This window comes from Camelina sativa, chromosome 3 (genome assembly GCF_000633955.1).
Source record: "Camelina sativa cultivar DH55 chromosome 3, Cs, whole genome shotgun sequence".
In the NCBI taxonomy this organism is placed as follows: domain Eukaryota; kingdom Viridiplantae; phylum Streptophyta; class Magnoliopsida; order Brassicales; family Brassicaceae; genus Camelina; species Camelina sativa.
In genome coordinates, this window is record NC_025687.1 from 1,221,979 (window position 1) to 1,240,421 (window position 18,443).

At 35.1% G+C, this 18,443-nt stretch overlaps 5 protein-coding genes and 1 pseudogene across 5 annotated transcripts; 2 read left to right on the forward strand and 4 right to left on the reverse strand.

The window, feature by feature from the left end:
• On the reverse strand, positions 1,111 to 2,514 carry LOC104761050. Its single transcript, XM_010484069.1, has 2 exons — positions 1,958 to 2,514; positions 1,111 to 1,809 (listed from the first exon to the last, which is right to left on the reverse strand). The coding sequence occupies exon 2, from the start codon at positions 1,788 to 1,790 to the stop codon at positions 1,356 to 1,358; it is 435 nt and encodes a 144-aa protein (XP_010482371.1). The 5' UTR covers positions 1,791 to 1,809; positions 1,958 to 2,514; the 3' UTR covers positions 1,111 to 1,355.
• Positions 2,695 to 3,995, reverse strand: LOC104761059 (thioredoxin M1, chloroplastic). Its single transcript, XM_010484080.2, has 2 exons — positions 3,673 to 3,995; positions 2,695 to 3,164 (listed from the first exon to the last, which is right to left on the reverse strand). Exons 1-2 carry the CDS (start codon positions 3,911 to 3,913, stop codon positions 2,851 to 2,853), a joined length of 555 nt encoding a protein of 184 aa, XP_010482382.1. The 5' UTR covers positions 3,914 to 3,995; the 3' UTR covers positions 2,695 to 2,850.
• On the reverse strand, positions 5,158 to 6,472 carry LOC109130193 (MATH domain and coiled-coil domain-containing protein At2g42460-like). The gene is made up of 6 exons (XM_019239409.1): positions 6,369 to 6,472; positions 6,095 to 6,156; positions 5,777 to 5,985; positions 5,370 to 5,705; positions 5,241 to 5,308; positions 5,158 to 5,173 (listed from the first exon to the last, which is right to left on the reverse strand). Exons 1-6 carry the CDS (start codon positions 6,470 to 6,472, stop codon positions 5,158 to 5,160), a joined length of 795 nt encoding a protein of 264 aa, XP_019094954.1.
• LOC104761091 lies at positions 6,914 to 9,209 on the forward strand (annotated as a pseudogene).
• On the forward strand, positions 9,366 to 10,458 carry LOC104761083 (CASP-like protein 1C2). The gene is made up of 3 exons (XM_010484120.2): positions 9,366 to 9,758; positions 9,843 to 9,945; positions 10,218 to 10,458. The coding sequence occupies exons 1-3, from the start codon at positions 9,601 to 9,603 to the stop codon at positions 10,449 to 10,451; spliced, it is 495 nt and encodes a 164-aa protein (XP_010482422.1). The 5' UTR covers positions 9,366 to 9,600; the 3' UTR covers positions 10,452 to 10,458.
• LOC104778546 lies at positions 13,597 to 14,620 on the reverse strand. Its single transcript, XM_010503003.2, has 3 exons — positions 14,258 to 14,620; positions 13,947 to 14,114; positions 13,597 to 13,831 (listed from the first exon to the last, which is right to left on the reverse strand). The coding sequence occupies exons 1-3, from the start codon at positions 14,576 to 14,578 to the stop codon at positions 13,628 to 13,630; spliced, it is 693 nt and encodes a 230-aa protein (XP_010501305.1). The 5' UTR covers positions 14,579 to 14,620; the 3' UTR covers positions 13,597 to 13,627.

The window sequence follows — 18,443 nt, forward strand, 5'->3', positions numbered from 1 at the left end:
AGAAGTAGTACTTAGGGGTCGAATCCCACGAAGACCAAGTTTTACTCTATGGTTCTATTGGTTCAATTTCAAGCTAAGACAATTCAAAGTTGGTTTTTGGTAACAATTAAGCGAGTAAAACGGTATAAAAAGGCAATAAACAAAACACTAGATCATGGGTAATTCTTGGGAATTTCAGAGATAGCAACCAAACAACTATTCAGGGCATAGATTAAGTACCAGTCTAGAACTCAAACATAAATATAAACTGATCCACTGTCGTGGTATCAATAACTCTATCTGATCGATTCTGTGCGGAAACGCGGAGCACATGCTCAGACATCCGGAGCACATGCTCGGCGGTCCATAAACCCTAAACTGTCGTTTGAGCCCAGAATCGCAGACAAGCATTAAAGAACAGGAATGATAAGTTCACAAATCACCTACACATCAACTTTCGCAGGTCTAGGATAATTTGCCCACTAATGTCTTTTCTAGCAACCTATTACACTTTTGATGAATAGATAAACCTAAAATCATAGATTGGGTGATCAAATCAACCTAAGCATTAAGACTAACAATAGTGAAGACAATCGATTATATAAAGCCCTATTTGTGTTCTGTTGCTAACCCATGAAACCCCCTTGAAACCCCCTAATCTAGCAAAGAAAACTACTCAGACATAGAGAAATGAATCATAGCAAAAGATGAGAAATTCAATGACATAAAAATAAAAAGGGTTCAGAGTATGCTTCACAAGGTGGCCGCTCTTCCTCTCCCTCACAAAACGTCGCTCAAAAAAAAACCAAAAAGAAAAGTATATTCTGTCCCCTAAAAACCCTAGGTTAAATAGCATACAAGTGGAGAAAAATAAGGAAAGAATCCAAATTCAAATCTTCCTATTAAAAATCGATATCCTCTCTCTTTCTCTCACGAAGGATCGCCCAAAATAAGGGGAATTAGGCAGGGAATCGGCGCCTAGATGCTTGCCACGTGTCGTCATGAATCCGTAGAGTTGGGAGCATGTGCTCGGAAATCGGGAGCATGTGCTCCTGGGTCTAAAATCAGCTTTTCTGCTCCAATTCAACTCCTTTCTGCTCCGATTGCTCCTGCTGTTCCAATTCTTGCTTTTAGCTTCCTAGCCTCTTATTATAACCTGAAAAGGACTCAAACAACTACAAAACTATCAAATAAACAGGGTCAAAGTGAGTCAAAACCGTAACATATCAAGAAGCCATCAAGAAACAGATGTACAAATAGAGAAATGTTTCAGATTAAATTATACGATCTCGTCAAATCATAATGCGCTTTTGATTGTGTTATGGAAAAGTATCACCACACGGTCCACACGTCACTTGCAGTATGTGCTTTTGGAGTTAAAGATATGGAAGAAGGATCAGCACAAGAAAAACTCCAACCATAAATGCAACCAACATAGACAAAAAAGCAAGTTGTAGAAGTGCCATGGCTCGTATCATTGCTTTTTGTATCAGAGGATTATCACCCATATGCTGTGGCCATATGAGATTCATTGTAGCTATGACAGACGAGATCATTGGAATGCTATTGCACAACAAGAAGACAATGAATATTGCTTTCTTGACCAAGCCTGTGATGCCTAAATCTGGAGCAGAATTAATGTAAATCTTTGTACATGTGAACCCCATAACAAATGTCACAACTGCTACTATTGTTGTTAGCAACATAAGACCTATGATTCTAGCTTGTAGTTTAGATCTTCTTTGGCGCTGTGAAGCACTCAGTACAATTGGTTGTGAACCATTTGGTGAACCAGCAGACCCCGAGGCCATATCCAAGCTCAGTAAATTTCTGTAGGAAAATAATACGAGACATGATGATAGGAATTGACAAAGAACATGTTTTTGAAACCAGATGAGATGAGAGATTAGATTATAAACTCTCATTTTTTTCAATATAGTAATCCGAAATTAATAATTATAACTTAAAGTAGGATTACCTCAGACGCCTTGAAATCTAGTAGATGAAGGATGAGGAAGAAGAACAAGAAGAAGAAGATCAAGTTCAAGTTTTGAACTTTTGTTAAGAAAATTTAGGTAGCAACAAAACTGTTTGATCCGATCAAGTCATTGACTTAATCACAATAAGTAAGAAATGTGCGTACCAATCAACAGTAGTATTTTAGCTTGCTAAGAAAGCAATTAAATAATAGAATTAGGTCGTTGACTCCAACGCAAAGTCGCTGACTCGTTCACGGAGTTTCGTCTTCATCTTCTCCTTCTGTCTCACTTTGTTTTCTCTCGGTATGTTTCATCTACTTACTATAAACTCAATCGAACTCTGTTGACTGTTGGAGTAAGAGAGAACTCTGTTTTTTCGTCAACTCGACGTGAAGTGACTAGATTTTATTGGCAAATCTGAAGTTGTGTTTTTAAAAGAGCGAATTTGGGCTGCAGAACCGAAAGAAAGAACCCTAAAACTTCATGACTATTAGACGAAATCGTCATACACCCAATACTTTGAATTACGCTAACTAAGAACAAACTTCTGCTGAAGTGAGACGTTTTCACTACGCATGCTAGATAAACATAGAAGCGAAACTGGTATCAATATATATATATATATATATACATGATCATCCAAACTCCTAAATGAAGAATATAATCAGTTTATGTTAAACAAGTTAGAATTTTATCCCTTGCGACCTGGTGTCTTCAAACCGTGTACATCGGTACGTATCACATAAAATGTCTTCGTAAACTCAATTTCTGAATATCGGAGACATTGTATTATATTATACATGTCTAGATGAACAGTGATGAGTGGAGAATAGATAAGTTCTTGAGATACAGAGAAAAGAGAGACTTTTTTAAACAGTGACAACTATCTTCATTACAAGAATTTGTCGATGCTGGTTGCTAATGTGGTTTTAGACACAGCACCGATGATAGTATCCTTCTTCTCACCCTTGACAAAGATCATGATGGTCGGGATGCTTCTAACACCATACTGGCTTGGGGTTGAAGGAGACTCATCAGTGTTTAGTTTGTAGAACTTCATCTTCCCTGCGTACTGTCCTGCCAGCTCGTTGACAATGGGATCAATCATTTTGCAGGGTCCACACCATGGTGCCCAAAAGTCCACAAACACAGGCTCATCAGCCTTGAGAACAAGAGACTCCCATGTTGAATCGTTGACCACTGGAACTACATAGATCATATAGCAAAAAAAACAACATTAAAGGTCACTATGAGTTTAGAATAATGAACAAAGAGAAAGCAAAAACAATGTTAAGATGATGCTCCAGCATAAGTTTAGGCATAGAGAGGACGAGTGAGATAAAAAAGCCAACATGAGAAAACTTGCAATCAAAGTGCTACTGCTACTAACATAGCTAAGCATGAAACAGAAGTCGATCTTTCATTACCCCAAAAACAAAACAAAAGTACAATCCACGATTCCACATTACTTGTAATCAGATCAGTGTGTGTGATAATCCAAATATAACAAACAACCATCTGAGTTTCACTTTTCTAACTTGTTCCAAGTTCAATACTTTTTCGAATTTCACAAAAGACCCACAAATGTTGAACACTAAACTCGGTCACAGAGACTAAGAGAGACGCATCAGAAACACGAATCCCATGAAAAAGATAAGAAATTCGTGGAGCAAAAGGAGATATAACAAGAGAAGAGAGAGAGGAGAGAACATACTCCCAGTAGCAGTTTCCTGAGCTTCACAGATAACACCACCACCACCTCGTCGTTGTAATCGGGAAACCCTAGAAATCTTGGAGACTGATGATGACAGAGAAAGGCGAGTCCTCAATCCTCCCGATTCAGGTAACACAGAGAACATCTGTCGTGTAGAGAAGGAACCCGTCGGCGATGAACCGATTCTCATCTCTGACCGGAGCGAAATCGGCGGCCGGGAACTACACGTGAAAGCAGCCATCGAGTGGTGTGGGAGAGAAAGAGATGATGATGATTCGATTCCTGAGATTCTCCTTAATCCCCCAAAATGTAATCCTCTAAATATTTGGGCTTTGAGACAAAAATAAAATAAAATAAATAATAATAAATTATGAAAAATGACAAAATGTGATTGTCAGATATAGAAGAAGAAGACGACTGATTTTTAATTAAATTAAATAATTAATAATGATCTCTCAAAACACGGTTTAGAGCTAATAATACTCTATCTAATATCAATATCCTCAGGTTAATACGATTATTGTTCTTGGCACAAAAATAATACAAGTTCTAAGCCCATTGGGCCTTTAGAGAAGAAGAATGTTTTGGTCCACGAAAAAAAGTTCATCAAGCTTACACTATCTCTCATAAATCATTGGTTAGTGCTTTCAGATTGATCTGTTGACTGGTTCTCCCGCTACCTCCCGCAAACACTGCGTTTGCGGGTGGTAGCGATTGCTAGCGATTGGAACCAATCACACAAACTGCTCTCAATCGCTCCTAATCGCTCCCAACCGCTTCAAACCACTGAATTCCAAAAGCTGCTTCCCGCAAGCGTTTGCAGTTGCGGGCGATTGCGGTTGGATTTTTTTTTTTTTNTTTTTTTTTTTGTAAAAAAAAGTTAAAAGAAATCAAGGATAATGAAATTTTTTTTTGTTATATCTTCTATCTAACCATTTTACTCATTAAGAATGGGAAAAAATGAAGTACGGATACGATTGCAAAAATTATAAAATAAACAATTAAAAGAAAATAATATTCCAATTAACAATAACCCGGAAAACTTGATGTCAATTTAATGACAAATCGCACATAAGTTCAAAAAAATCTAAATAAATATAATATTTCATCAGAAATTTAAGAAAATAAGATTATTTGTGAAAAATATTAAAACAAATCACCAGTGACTCTTCTCAACTCTCACTTGACCATTCCTACCGATGCAACTACTGACCCACGATCTAAGAGAAAAGAGAAAAGATCTACAATCTAAAGCATGTGTTTTGTCATTTATCAAATTACTTGATTAAATTTTTGGTGAAAAGCCAAATGCATAAAGGAATAAGTATTTCAATATGAAATTTATTTGTTTTTTGAATAATTTTTTAGTATTTTTTTTAATAAGTTTTAATTATAAATCAAGTTTAATAAAAAATTTGGTGTTTTTAAACATTTATATATTATATATCATATTTATTATGTTCCAACTGCTATTGCACCCGTTGGTCAACCAGTCGTAAACCTCCCGCAAACGCACCAATTTTAAACCGCTAAACCAGTCGTTCAAAACGCTTAATAACGCTTGAAACCGCAATCGCCCGCTTCCACAATCTCCTGTAACCGCAACCGCAACCGCAGCGTTTGAACCAGTCAGGCCCTGAGAAGCAAGAGAGAAAGAATCTCTTTATGAGAGAATCTATGAACCCAAACGAAGAAACTCTAGCATCAGCCGCATATTTGATCTTCTCTAAAGTCAGTTCCACATTCTTGACCCGTTCCTCGAGTTGGACAGCTACTTTTTTCCTATCCAAGAAAAGTTCCTCGAGCTTTGACTCCAAGAAGTCTAGCTTGAAGCCTGCCTTCGTCAGCTCGGTCAATTGGGATTGAGCATTGGTTAGTTCAGCCAGAGACAAGCTTTGTGGAGACTTGCTCATCAGTGTCTCGATGAGGGAGACCAAGAGAGTGTAGTATACTGCCCTCAGCTCCCGGTACTTTGGAGCGAAATCTACATTAAAGCCTAGGTGGTTCCTTAAAAGCCGGGTCACTGAATGAGCCTGCCAAAAAATTGGATTAGGTTTAACCAGATTCAGAAAAAAAGAGCTAGTAGGAGGCTCCAAAAACTTACTTGAGAAGCAAGGATCTGGACACCTTCGAATTCTAATAGATCATTTTCAGTTGATTGTCCTTGATGAACAACTTCGTCTACTTCAACGAAGACCTGAACGGTTAGTATGTTGTTCTCGGGGTCTTGAAGCTCGGTAAGAGACAACAGACCCTTGACACCCCATGCCCATGGTGTGGCCTCAGCGCAGAATAAACGGGATCTGCCGTCGTCTGTTCATAATATGTATATATATATATTAAGCTTGTGACTTTTTCTTCTTCATCAATCAATGAGATCAGATACATCATACATATATAAAAGTAAAAAAAAGTTCATTACAATATGATCTGTATAGCTCTTTGCCAGAGTGATTCAAAATAACGAAGAAAAATCTAGCTCTCCTTTTCCATCCAAGTCTCAGTGATTCAGGATTTAAGTACGCTCAGATGCAGAGTCAAATCCAAATCATAACCAGGGTATCGCTTGGTATCAACAATAACACACCTAAAGACATGCAAAACCTCTCTTTTCTTTGGTTAGTTCTGAAATCTTTTAGACAACACGGGTAAGAAAGAAAGAGACGCTGGAGATAAAAAGAGTCTTGACCATTTACCATTCGCAGCCGCCGCATGAGAAGGGCTCCGACATCATCCTCTCTTTCCTGTCCGAGAAGTTGTCTATCTTCCAAGTGAAACTCATCTTTAATTCCGTCCCCATCTGCCTCGGTTTAGGACTTCACGTAATTGGATCCCTTCCTCTTTCTCGTTAATACAACAGGAGGCGTAAAAGACAAACAAAACTTTACAGCTCCTCCGATCCTCCTAGGTCAAACACAATCTTACAAATTAATAATAGACATTTTTACTAGAATAACATCCAAAAACCTTCCAAATTACGAGATTGCTAGGGTAAAATTACTACACAATTTTTTTGAATAAATAATACATATTTTTAAAACGAATAATTTTAAATATATAAATACAAATAATTTTAAAAATTGCGACACCGTTGTCTCTCTAATTTTGTAACACTTCTACAAAGAAAAAAAGAAAAAGAAGCCCATTATTACCTAATAGTACTGGGCCTCATTAGTCTCATAAAAGCCCATTATTATTTAGTTACCCGTAAAATTAAAATTATTATTCCTCGATAGAACCCAACGATGCGTTATATCGCCGGAGCATCCGTCGTACTCGAAACGTCTCCGTCTCTACTGTTTCACTGCCGTATCCGCCGCCGTAAGCTCGGAGCTGCTGGCCGGAGATTGGTTATGACTTCCGTGAATTCGCGTTCTCAGCCGAGGGAATCCGACGACGGAATCATCTCGGTAGAGGAGTGGCGGAGATGGGGTCCGGTGTCTCGATTCCCAGCCGCGGTCAAACAGATTGTGGATGATTTGAAAGTTCTGGAATGCAAATTGGATTCGCCGATAGAGTTTGGTGGAAATGGTGGCAAGCTACAGGTAATTTCCGATGACTATGAATATGATGATGGATGAAACCTCCTTGTTTGTTTCCTTTTGAATCGTTTATGATTAGGTTGTTTAGTGCTTACATTACTCATTTCTGATGATCTTGCTATAGTGACTTGAGCTGTGGTATCTTCTGAAGCTCTACAAGTATAATGATTATATCGTCTTGTTGTGGAATGCTACTGGTTTCTTCCTGGTTAATATGATTTGGGTTGATCTTTGAGCTCTTAAATGTTAGTGAGGTTATAATACTTCTACTTATGTGCAACTAACTACTTTTCTTTAGGGACCCTTTGGTGCATATGAAGATAAGAAACACAGGGCTACATATGAAGCATTAGATGACCCGGAGAAGAAGTTCCGGTTTTTTTCTGCTCGGCAAGTTGCTTGCCGGCTGCTTGGGAGCAGGGGTTATTTATGCCAGAAGGTACTTCCATTTACTGTTTCTTGAATTGCTTTATTTGCCATGAACTCATTACCTAAGAGACGAGGCATTTTCTGAATATATGCAGTGTTGGCTTGCTATGGAGGACTGCATGTGTTCTTATATCAAGCCGTGTGGTTTATGGAAACAAATACGTTTTTGGCTTTATATGCATCCTAGGGTTAGTATTGCACCAACAAGTCTCGGCTATTCCAATTGAATCTGTACCAGTCCCCAACTCCTATGGACTGATAGGCTGTTTAGCTGTTGGCAGGATTTTCTACGCCAGAACAACACGGGCAAGTTATTGTGGCAGATATTTGGCGTCCAATCCGCTACACTCTGCGTCTTTGGAATTGCTGAAGACGAAGAGATCATGTGGAATGAATTCAAGCGTGCAGGTGTTTCATTCATCTAGATCTAGTCTTTGTTGTTTAAACTTTAAAAGATGTCACTCAAAATCTCTAGTTGTTTTGCTATAAAGTCTTGTATTTTTGTTCTGATGGATGCTCAGGAAAAAGCCAAGTCCGTTGCCTCTATCCCAAACAGAACTCGGAAGTTACTTTCTCGGTAAAAGACACTTTTGGTAGTTCGGCTTCAGAGAATCCTGGATCATCATCCATGGTAAAGATTGCAATGTTTTGACTATAGGCTCTCTGTTCTTCTATCGTTGCTTATTTCAAGCAGAAAAATTCTTAGATTAGGTTGTGTAAGGATATAGACTGAAAGACTCTACACTTTGTATATTTCCCAGACAGATGAGGATAAAACTCTGCATTTCATTTTGCTTGATGGCACGTGGAACAATTCTGCTGCAATGCTCAAGCGTTTAAAGGTACAGGGCTGATCATTTCTCACATGGATTTCATCTTTTTTCCTTCTCTAAAGAACTTGCTTAACGAAAAGACATTTGCTTAAACTCATATGTAGGATCACGCAAAGTCAGTATGGGGAGATGAAGATCTTCCTTGTATATCTCTTGCAGCTGGGGATCCGCAATGCATAAGCTCCGGTAAAAATAGTCTCAAACCTCTATATTTACTCATGTTCCTGGTCCAATCTCTCTCTGCCAAAATAGTGCTCTTCTTCCTCATTTGATCTTTAAACGTACAGGCCACAACCATCATGGGACCGGACCTGCACGGCTGCAGCGGCAATTGGACTCCTAACCCAGCTTAGCCTTCTCCCACAGTTAAGCAGCTATGAGTTAGACAAACAAGCTGATGCGGTCGAGGAAGGTTTGGTCATATTACTGGACTCTCTAACAGGACGTCGCTTAAGAATGGGAAGATCCATAACTCGTAAAGGCAGAAACACCATCAGCATTTGCTAACAACAAAACTAGTCGGGACACATTTGTGGCTGAGATTTTAAAACATCATATACGAAGATCACGTCATTGGTCAAGTATGTTCTAATGGTTGAAGCAAACACAGAAGTTTTGTAACATTTTCTGAACCATTTTCTGTAATCGGGATCATTAGAAGTTGAAACAGCAATTACAGACAAAACCCAGAGAGGGTACACCTAAGTTAGGACAACGCCGCTGCTTCAAAACAGAAATTTTGGTATTTTTATTATGTCATCAAATGAAGAATTATCCTTTTGTAAAATCAAAATTGAGTTTTATAAGCTTGAAAAATGTCAATGGTGTTGTTTCACTAGGAAATTAATTTGTTCATGTTAGTTGATTCACATTTGATATTTTATTTTGCTTTATAAATCTCTTAAACACAAAAATAAATAAATCTTGCATGACCGGTGGAGACAGTTGAAACAAACCCATCCAACACTCCAATATCATATTCATTTTACTATGGTTTATATTTCGTGACTTTGTTTTCTTACATTGTCTTTATCTCTCTCTCTCCTTTTCTCTTCCATTGTTAAATTTCACAGTTTAAAACTCTATAGATATCCCAAAAAAAAAAAGAAGAAAAAACTAAATTGATGGTGAAGTTAACACAGAGATTGGGTGGGTTGGTACTGCGATTTGCGGCATTTTGTGCCGCATTAGGAGCGGTTATCGCAATGATCACTAGCCGTGAAAGGTCTTCCTTCTTTGTCCTATCCCTAGTAGCCAAGTATAGCGATTTGGCTGCGTTCAAGTAAGTTTTTCCTATTTGGCGTGTTTAACGAGGATTTTTATAAGTATGTACATGCTTATGCATGCATGTGTGCGTCTATCGCAGGTACTTCGTGATTGCAAACGCGATTGTGAGCGTTTATAGCTTTCTCGTTCTGTTTCTACCAAAAGAGAGTTTATTGTGGAAGTTCGTAGTTGTGTTGGACTTGGTAATTTATCTCTATACTCTCTATGCTAGTAATAACTTCTTTTTTTTTTGGTACCTAAAATGTTATCAAAATACATTATAAACGGCAATTAGAGGAGTGCTCGAAATATAATTTTTTTGATATAAACATACTAATATAATGTAGAATTTGTTAGAATCATGATTATATATTATTGTTTCAAACAACTTCTAATGATCTATGTCATAGCTTAACTTCGATAAATATGTTGTTTAATCAAGTTTTTATATGTAATTGTTAAATTAACCGTAAAGATGGTGACGATGCTGCTGACGTCGAGCTTATCAGCGGCAGTGGCGGTGGCACAAGTGGGTAAAAGAGGAAACGCAAACGCAGGTTGGTTGCCAATTTGCGGCCAAGTACCGAGATTCTGCGATCAGATAACCGGAGCTTTAATCGCCGGTTTAGTCGCATTGGTTCTTTACGTTTTCTTGCTCATCTTCTCCATCCACCATGTAGTCGATCCTTTTCTTCTTCGAAAATCATGAATCGAATAATAATTTTTCTTTTTTTTAAGGATAAATATTCATAGAAAATATATGTATTTTTTGTGCTTTTAATGTTGTTCATTTTTTGTTTCTCGCTTTCTTGATCACTTAAACAATTAAAAATATATTTATTTAATATCAATATGACAGGATAATATGAGTTATTTTTCTACTAAGTTAAAAACAAGTTATAAGAGTCTTCTCGTATGATCAACTTTAACTATTTAGGCTTAAGGATGATTAAAAAAAAGCTATAAACTACAAATCTTTGATGATTATATCAATAACATATAACAGTTATGGTCCGCTCTAAGTTCAGCTTAGGATAGAAACAAAATTTAACTATTTTTCATAATTCCATTTGACAAACTTTATTTTCTCTCAGATATGTATTATAACCCCTTTTTCATTATTAATTCAGTTTAAAAGGTTGCAAGGGTTCGTTTGAAATGTCAGAGTGTACATTTGACTAGAACGTTGGGAATTATTTATTAGTTCATATTAAGTAAGGGTTCGTATCCACACAAAATAAATGGCGAAAGTGATTTTTAGATATAAGTTTTAGCCTTGTTTCAATTATCTTCAGAAATTGATAGTATTAATGAAAATTGGTATGCAAAGGAATATTAGTGAAAATTGCAGCTAAGTTCATAAGATCCACCACGAGACAGACGTAATTGTTGCGGTTATTGACTTTCATTATATATAATTCGCGACTACGTTGTTATATTACAAATTAATTTTCTGGTGTATAATAATTCCTCAAGTTAGATTTTTCTATTTTTTTCAATTTATATTGCTTCAAATTTGCAATAATTTTGCATTTGTTCTACACAAAATATACTTTCAGATAGCTTTAAATTTGCAAGAATTTTGCAAAAAGATAAAAAGACATTAAATTTTAGCTAGACAGACAAATGATACACGCAAAAACTTAATATGTGTAGTAGTTTAATAAAAAAAAATAAGAATTTACACTTCAGTAAATTAGTAGGATGATTGATGCTTTACTAAATTAGAATTGAGCCATGAAGTAGTCTTGAGTCAGTCAAAAATGAACAGTCAAAAGAAATTCGAGGTAACTAGGTGAGCAGATATGCAATCTAATACCTTTGAATTAGAAAAATCCAAAAGTTTAGTTAACCATTAATTAATTAAGTCATTTTTTTCCACAAATAATTAATTAAGTCATATTTACACTTTTCATCAGTTGATTTACATAATATGATAAACTATAATTATTTTCTTTAAACTCCAAAAATATATTAGTTTCGGAGAAGTATGAGAATTTCAAATTTTGATGTTAACCATAAGTTATCATTTGAGACTTTGCATCACTTTTACAATCTTACATACTAATTTGTATTGTATCATTTAAGAATTTGCATCGGTTTTAGAATTTGGAAAGGTATTTTATTATTATCTTGTACAAGGTGTGATCATACATATTGTCGTAAGTTTCATGTTTGTTTTAAAGGGAAAGATCTTAATGATTGTAATATATATGCATGCATGTGTTTGATTGGTTTCTTCATTTGATGATATATGAGACCCTTTCAATAATTTTTCTTCTTTGTTAATTAAGTTTTCCAATAAATTTGTGTGTTTTTGTTATACGGCCCTTTGATATTGCAAAAAATGGATAACAATGAGCCTACCATAGGTGGAAAATCTAAAACTCAAAAAAGAAGTTACCAAAAACTAGCAAGTTTAGAGCTTAAGAACTTATGTCGCTCATCTCAGAGACAAAGGTCATATGAGAGACAAAGGTTTACTTACCGTTGGTAGCACTGCAAGAAGTAGCAAGGTATGTAATTATATATATATATATATATATATTGATGACGGTGAATTCTAGTCACTTAAGAAGGTTAGTAACAAAAAAAAATTACTACCGTCCTTGATTAATAAAAATAAATTATCCCTCACTCTGTTATTAATGAATTTACAATGTGTAATTTAATAACTCTATTCTACCAAATTATTTCAGGAAATTTACGAAGTTAAGATTTTAAAGGCAACATATGGGATACAAGTACCATCTCACATGGTCCTGGTTGTAGGATATGGTTACACAAAAGATTATCATAAACAGTGTTTCCTCATCCAGAACAACTGGGGAGAGATATGAGGAGTGAATGGTTACAGCCGCATCTTCATAGACGACAACTCGGGAGTTACTGTCGTTCTTCCATGATTTCATTGTGGTTGATCAAGAGTCTTAAAAACATTGTTGTGCTTATCTTGGGGAAAGTCTAAAACTATTCCTCTTGTGAATCTTCTACTTTTTGTTGATCACTTGCTTAATCTTCTAGTGTTCAGAATACTGCTTTTTGGAATTTAGTACATCTTTGGATGAGTTTTATATTTGTGTGGATTATGGTCTCGGTTTCGTTTCAAAATTATTTTGCTTGTCAAAGTAAATTTGAAGTGATGAATTAGGGTGACTTTTCTTTTAACAGATCTATGCAACAGCGAAATATTTAACGCAGAGCTGGTGGCCCAAAAGGGCTGGTTAATTACCAATATCTTTGTTTACAAATTTATGATCCTAGTTAAAGGGACAAACTCACAAACATATTAAACTGAAAAAGACTTCTAGAGTAACGAGTTTTAACTTAGAAATATACTCTGTGCGCGCAAATCTATTGTTGATAGTTAAGAAACAAACATATTGAACTGAAAAAGACAACTAGATTAACGAGTTTCAACTTACAAAGGATGAACCATAAACGATATATAGGTTGCAACAATAACATAGAGCTTTTAAATAAGGGAGTTGCTAATTAAATCCATTACAATAGCATCACAAGTTTATAAGTTAACATAATCAATAGCATCACAAGTTTCTAAACTCGGTTTCTTAATCAAAATAGCAGGCTCCACATAATCAAATCTGCAATGCAATCAGTCAAAACAAAATACAACCTTTTAATTTTAATCAGATCGTAATAGCAAGTATCCCCTGTTATATACCCATATAAACAAAAAAACGCAGACAGAGATTGTCAAATAACGAACTTCCAAACTACTATATATTTAAGAGTAACAGGCAGGCGAATATATATGATGTTCTTGGCAAATCACTTTCATATGAAAGTAGAGAGATGACACTGATAAAGATGGATGTATATACAGAGAAGTACCAAATAAACAGAGTAAAATATATAATAAACCTAGGGTAACTGTCTCTGCTCAGAGGCTGGTCTGCAGAGGAGTGGATGGAAGTTTCTCTGCCAGACCTTCCATTCAGCTTTGCCCTGATACTCCACGAGCTCTCCCTCGGGAGTTTCTTTAGCCATGAACGTTATGTATGCTTTGACCTTACCTCCCATTAACACAACGGCCCTCACGATATGGTCCAGCACCAAATTCTTCTTCTATATATACACAAAGACAAATTGCAGTTAGGTTCTAGTTACATAAAACAGAGAGAGTGTGGTGTGGATCACAAGAAAAATATAAAAAAAGAAACTGTAAGTGTAGAAAACAAGCCTTTGTTTCGTTGTGTTTGGCAATGACGACTTTGAGCATGTTTTCCATGTACTGACGCCCTGTAAGGTCGGGCGGACTAAAGTATTCATCAAGTTCAACGGGACAGAATCCACAGCAAATTCGACCCGAAGTCCGCTTGGGAACGCAATCTCGTGGCACATCGAAACCCTGACAAATAAATAATTAACCAAGAGTTACACTTACACTCCCCTAGCTACCAAAATGCGATTATAAATTCCAAGGGATCTACCCTAATATATATATATATATAATCAGAGCGAGATCGATAAAAGGGACCAGACATAACATACCTCGCTTTTGTAACATTGGCGCACGTAGCGACGCCAATCCTCAGACTCTTCAGGATCAGATTCGTATTCACAACCCTCGAAACTATCAACATCCCATTCCTGATCGCTTTCCACGCTGTCCTTATCCTCGTCCTCGTCTTCTTCCTCGCTAGACGTGGAAATCTCGTCCTTTTCCAGCACCTTGAAACCAATCTTGGCGAATCTTTTAATGAATCTCTCAAACTCTAGCCTGGAATTTAATTCTTCAATAGTATAGAGGGATCTCGGCGTCTCTAAATTTGCTTCTTCAACAGTATCGACATCGCTGGATTTGGGATCCATTCTTTTTTCTCAAGTAAAAGAAAACCCTAGAGACGACACGGACTGACGGACAAGTTAGAGAAGAAAAAAGAAGAAGATTGGTTGATTCTTAACCCCCACCTATCTAAACGTGACTATTGACAATAGTGCCCTCGCGTTTGGTTTTTCTAACGTTGCATTTTTAATAATATTTCAGTACAGTATTTAAGTAATTTTAATTTTGGACCGGGAAGTTGTTATCTTGCACGCCAACGTCTTTACTTTATACAGTAGTTTTTAAGTACACATATACAGAGACAAGAAAGTTTAACTAGCTGTGTAACGGTTAGAATAGTGTTTAATCAAAAAAGATTACTTCCGCGGTTTGGTTTACTAGTATTACTAGGTACTAACCCGCAGAAAACCGCGAGCTAAACTTTTCTTTTGATAAAAATTTGTAATAATTTATTTTGTTATTATGTTATTTATAATGGTTTGTGATTAAAAATCCGGTTTACTTATATTTAAATTTTTGTATTTTAAAAATATTTATTGAAAACCTGTCAATAAAATATTTGCATGTAATGAATAAAATTGTTTAAACCTTTGTCAATTAAACGCAATTCTTGGTATAGTTGTGAAGTAAGTAAAAAGATAATGGTTCTCAAACAATCTCTTTGAAAACAACATTCATTGTTGTTTGTAATAAGCACATTTGAGCACTTTCAAGCATTGAATATATTTAAATTTCAATTTAATTTTATTTTCTTAAAGAATGGTGGCTAAAAAATATATATATATAATTTTTTAAAAATAGATAAGATACTATATCTATATTTTTTTATTAATTTTTAAAATCTAAGCGAATTGTTATATATTTTATTTGATTAGATTTTTGATAAAAATTTTAATCTGTGCTGGAAACTTTTTTTGATAAAATTTATGGTTATATAGAATTTCTTCGATTAGATTTTTAAAATCTTAGCTGTTAATTTTTTTTAAGGACGAATTAGTTTTGATTCTAATAGATTTTTTTTTACTTTTCTACAATTTATTTTATTTTATGTGTCCCCAATTTTCGTTTTTAATTAATTAATTAATCTTAGTTAAGTTTTCCTAATGGCAATTGAACGTAATTTTTATACAGTTTAATGTTAGTTTCATATTTGTACTTCTCAATTAATATAGTAGGATTTAACCGGAAAAATGGAGTTGTATATGTAAATATTTCTTTTGTTTTTCGACTTATATTTGTATCCTAATTACAACATCTTTATATTTGAACTCTTATTTTTCAGTCATGTTAAGTAATGGTTAATTAAATTTGAACCTTCTTAATTAATTAGAATTGTGTTTACATATCACCTCATCCGATCACCAATTTATTTATTGTTAATTTTTTATGACTCAAAAGACTATTTCATGGCTTAGCCCTGACCGTCGTCCTACTTCTGTCCTATCTTTTTGATTAAACACTATCCTAATTTCCTCGTTTAGCCATAATAGTGAAATTGTACACATATTAAGCTTTTTTAAGTGTAAAGGATAACTAGTAACATTTTTTTTTTTGGGACAAAACTACTACTAGTGTACAAAATGCCAAAAAAAACTAAAGTTATTTTTATTTAGAAGTTTTTTTCGGGAAAAATGCCAAAAAAAACTAAAGTTATTTTTATTTAGAAGTTTAATATCCAATGGTTTTAGATTGGGATAAAAATACACCAAATAATAAAAATGTGTCATTTAAAACCCAAATTAATTAGTGTTGTTATTTTCATACCCATGTTTTTTCAACAAAATCAAAATTCCAATTTTACTCCGGTTATCTAATTAATTATTAATTTTTAATAGAAAAATTCTTGGTTTTCTGTTAACCATATCAAACCGGGAGTTAACCCGGTTATCTACTTCTTTATCTCATCTTCGTCCTCCTCTATAATCGTCGTTGCTCAACTCCGGTGTCGCCTCCTTCTCCGATGATAAGCTTGGTGTAGCGATTGTTATCACGGGCGAGGGAAACGAAGGAGGCGGCAGCATAAAACACTAATTCGTTTTGAAATTGATTCTCAGATCTAGATTTCGTTATTCATATTGCTCATTTGATTTCCAGATTCTGTTCTTATTTTTTTCCGTTGGAGTAGTAGTTGACATTGAAGAATGAGAAATTAGGTACTCTGGTAAAGGATCAGAGCAAGTTTCTTCATTTCAAGGTTCAAGATACTTTCAGATCTTTGGAGAATTCAAACCCTAACATTTCAAGTCAGGCTAAATCAAAATCCGCGAAGAAATCATCGGCGCAGAAGAATCAGAGTCCGAACCCTAAGAACCACCCTACCCAGGCGGCGGTTTTCTCTCCCCGAAATCGGACCAGAGAGAGGAAGAAAGGGAAGAAGGATCCAATGGTTGTTGAGATCGAATGTAAATGTGGAGAGAGGAAGAAGGGGAACATGAAGTGTGTTTGTGTGTAGCTTATGAGACGCTTCATGCTTGTTTTACAGAGAAATAGACTGAGGGGGGTTGTTTTACAGAGAAATATAGACTCGATCGACGATTAGAGAGGAGGAGGAAGAAGAGAGAAAGAAGTAGATGTTAACTCCGGGTTTGATATGGTTAACAAAAAATCAAGAATTTTTATATTAAAAATTAAAAATTATTTGAAAAATCGTGGGTATGAAAATAACAACACTAATTAATTTAGATTTTAAATAACACAGTTTTATTATTTGGTGTATTTTTATTCCAATCCAAAACTATTGGGTATTAAACTTCCAAATAAAAATAATTTCGGTTTTTTTTTAGCATTTTTCCCCTTTTTTTTCTACAAAAAAAACTACTTTTCCAATTTCTATTTTTTCTGTTTCGTAATTTGATTCACTTTTTTTGTTATGTGCAGAAAAGTTTGTTGTTCTATCGTATAATATATTGGCGGATTACCTTTGCAAATGATCACTGGAGAAGTCTTTACTTTCACATACCGAGGAACATCTTGAGCTGGGGTGTAGAAAGAGCAAATTAGTGTTCGAGCTTGGCCTATGGTCTGCAGATATAATGTGTCTTCAGGTTATTGTTTCTGCTATAATGTGTCTTCAGGTTATTGTTCTGCTATATCTTCTTGTAATTGTTTGTATGAAGGACTAAGAAGACAGAGCTCTATTGCGTTTTCATCATATGCACAATGATCTAATGTTTTTTGCATATGTGTCCACATGATATTTTCCTGTGATCGTTTTTTATCAGCTATGTCTGTAGGATTAATCTATGTTGTTAATTGTGCCTACTAGGCTACAACTTCTAACTTGATGTTAAAAATTCACTTTCAATTCATCATTTAAGTAGCTTACATATTATTAGCAAATATGTTAGTTTTTTTTGCGTGTATGCAAAGCAAATTTGATAGGTAACCTCGGACGGGTTGTTGTATTCCAATCGTTCTAGTCAAAACTCAAATAGGTAGACGAATCAGTTTCCTTGGAACCTTGGAAAAACAAATCCAGCTATTGATCACCCTCATAGAAACAAAACCACGTTTCTGGTGGATAGCCGAGAAAACTCAGGTGTCTTATATTTGTTGCTAAAGCTGTCACCGTCAGTCCTACTGGCAAGAAAACTAATTATTTAATGATTTTTTCCTAATATTCTAATATTTTAATCATATATATAAAAGTAGAGTTTCAGTCTCTCCTTATTGCTCCACTTGGCAATGCAATTTTAACAACAAAAAAAATTATATTAAAACACAAATTTAAAACAATTAATTTTCACATTTAACTCACATAATATAAAACTGAAATCTTTATAGCTTCTCCCTATAAATTATGCATTAACTTTATTTCTCCACTAAGTTGTATTAATCAATTGTATTAAAACAAAACAATAAATTAGAATTGTAACTCTCATTTTTCTAAAT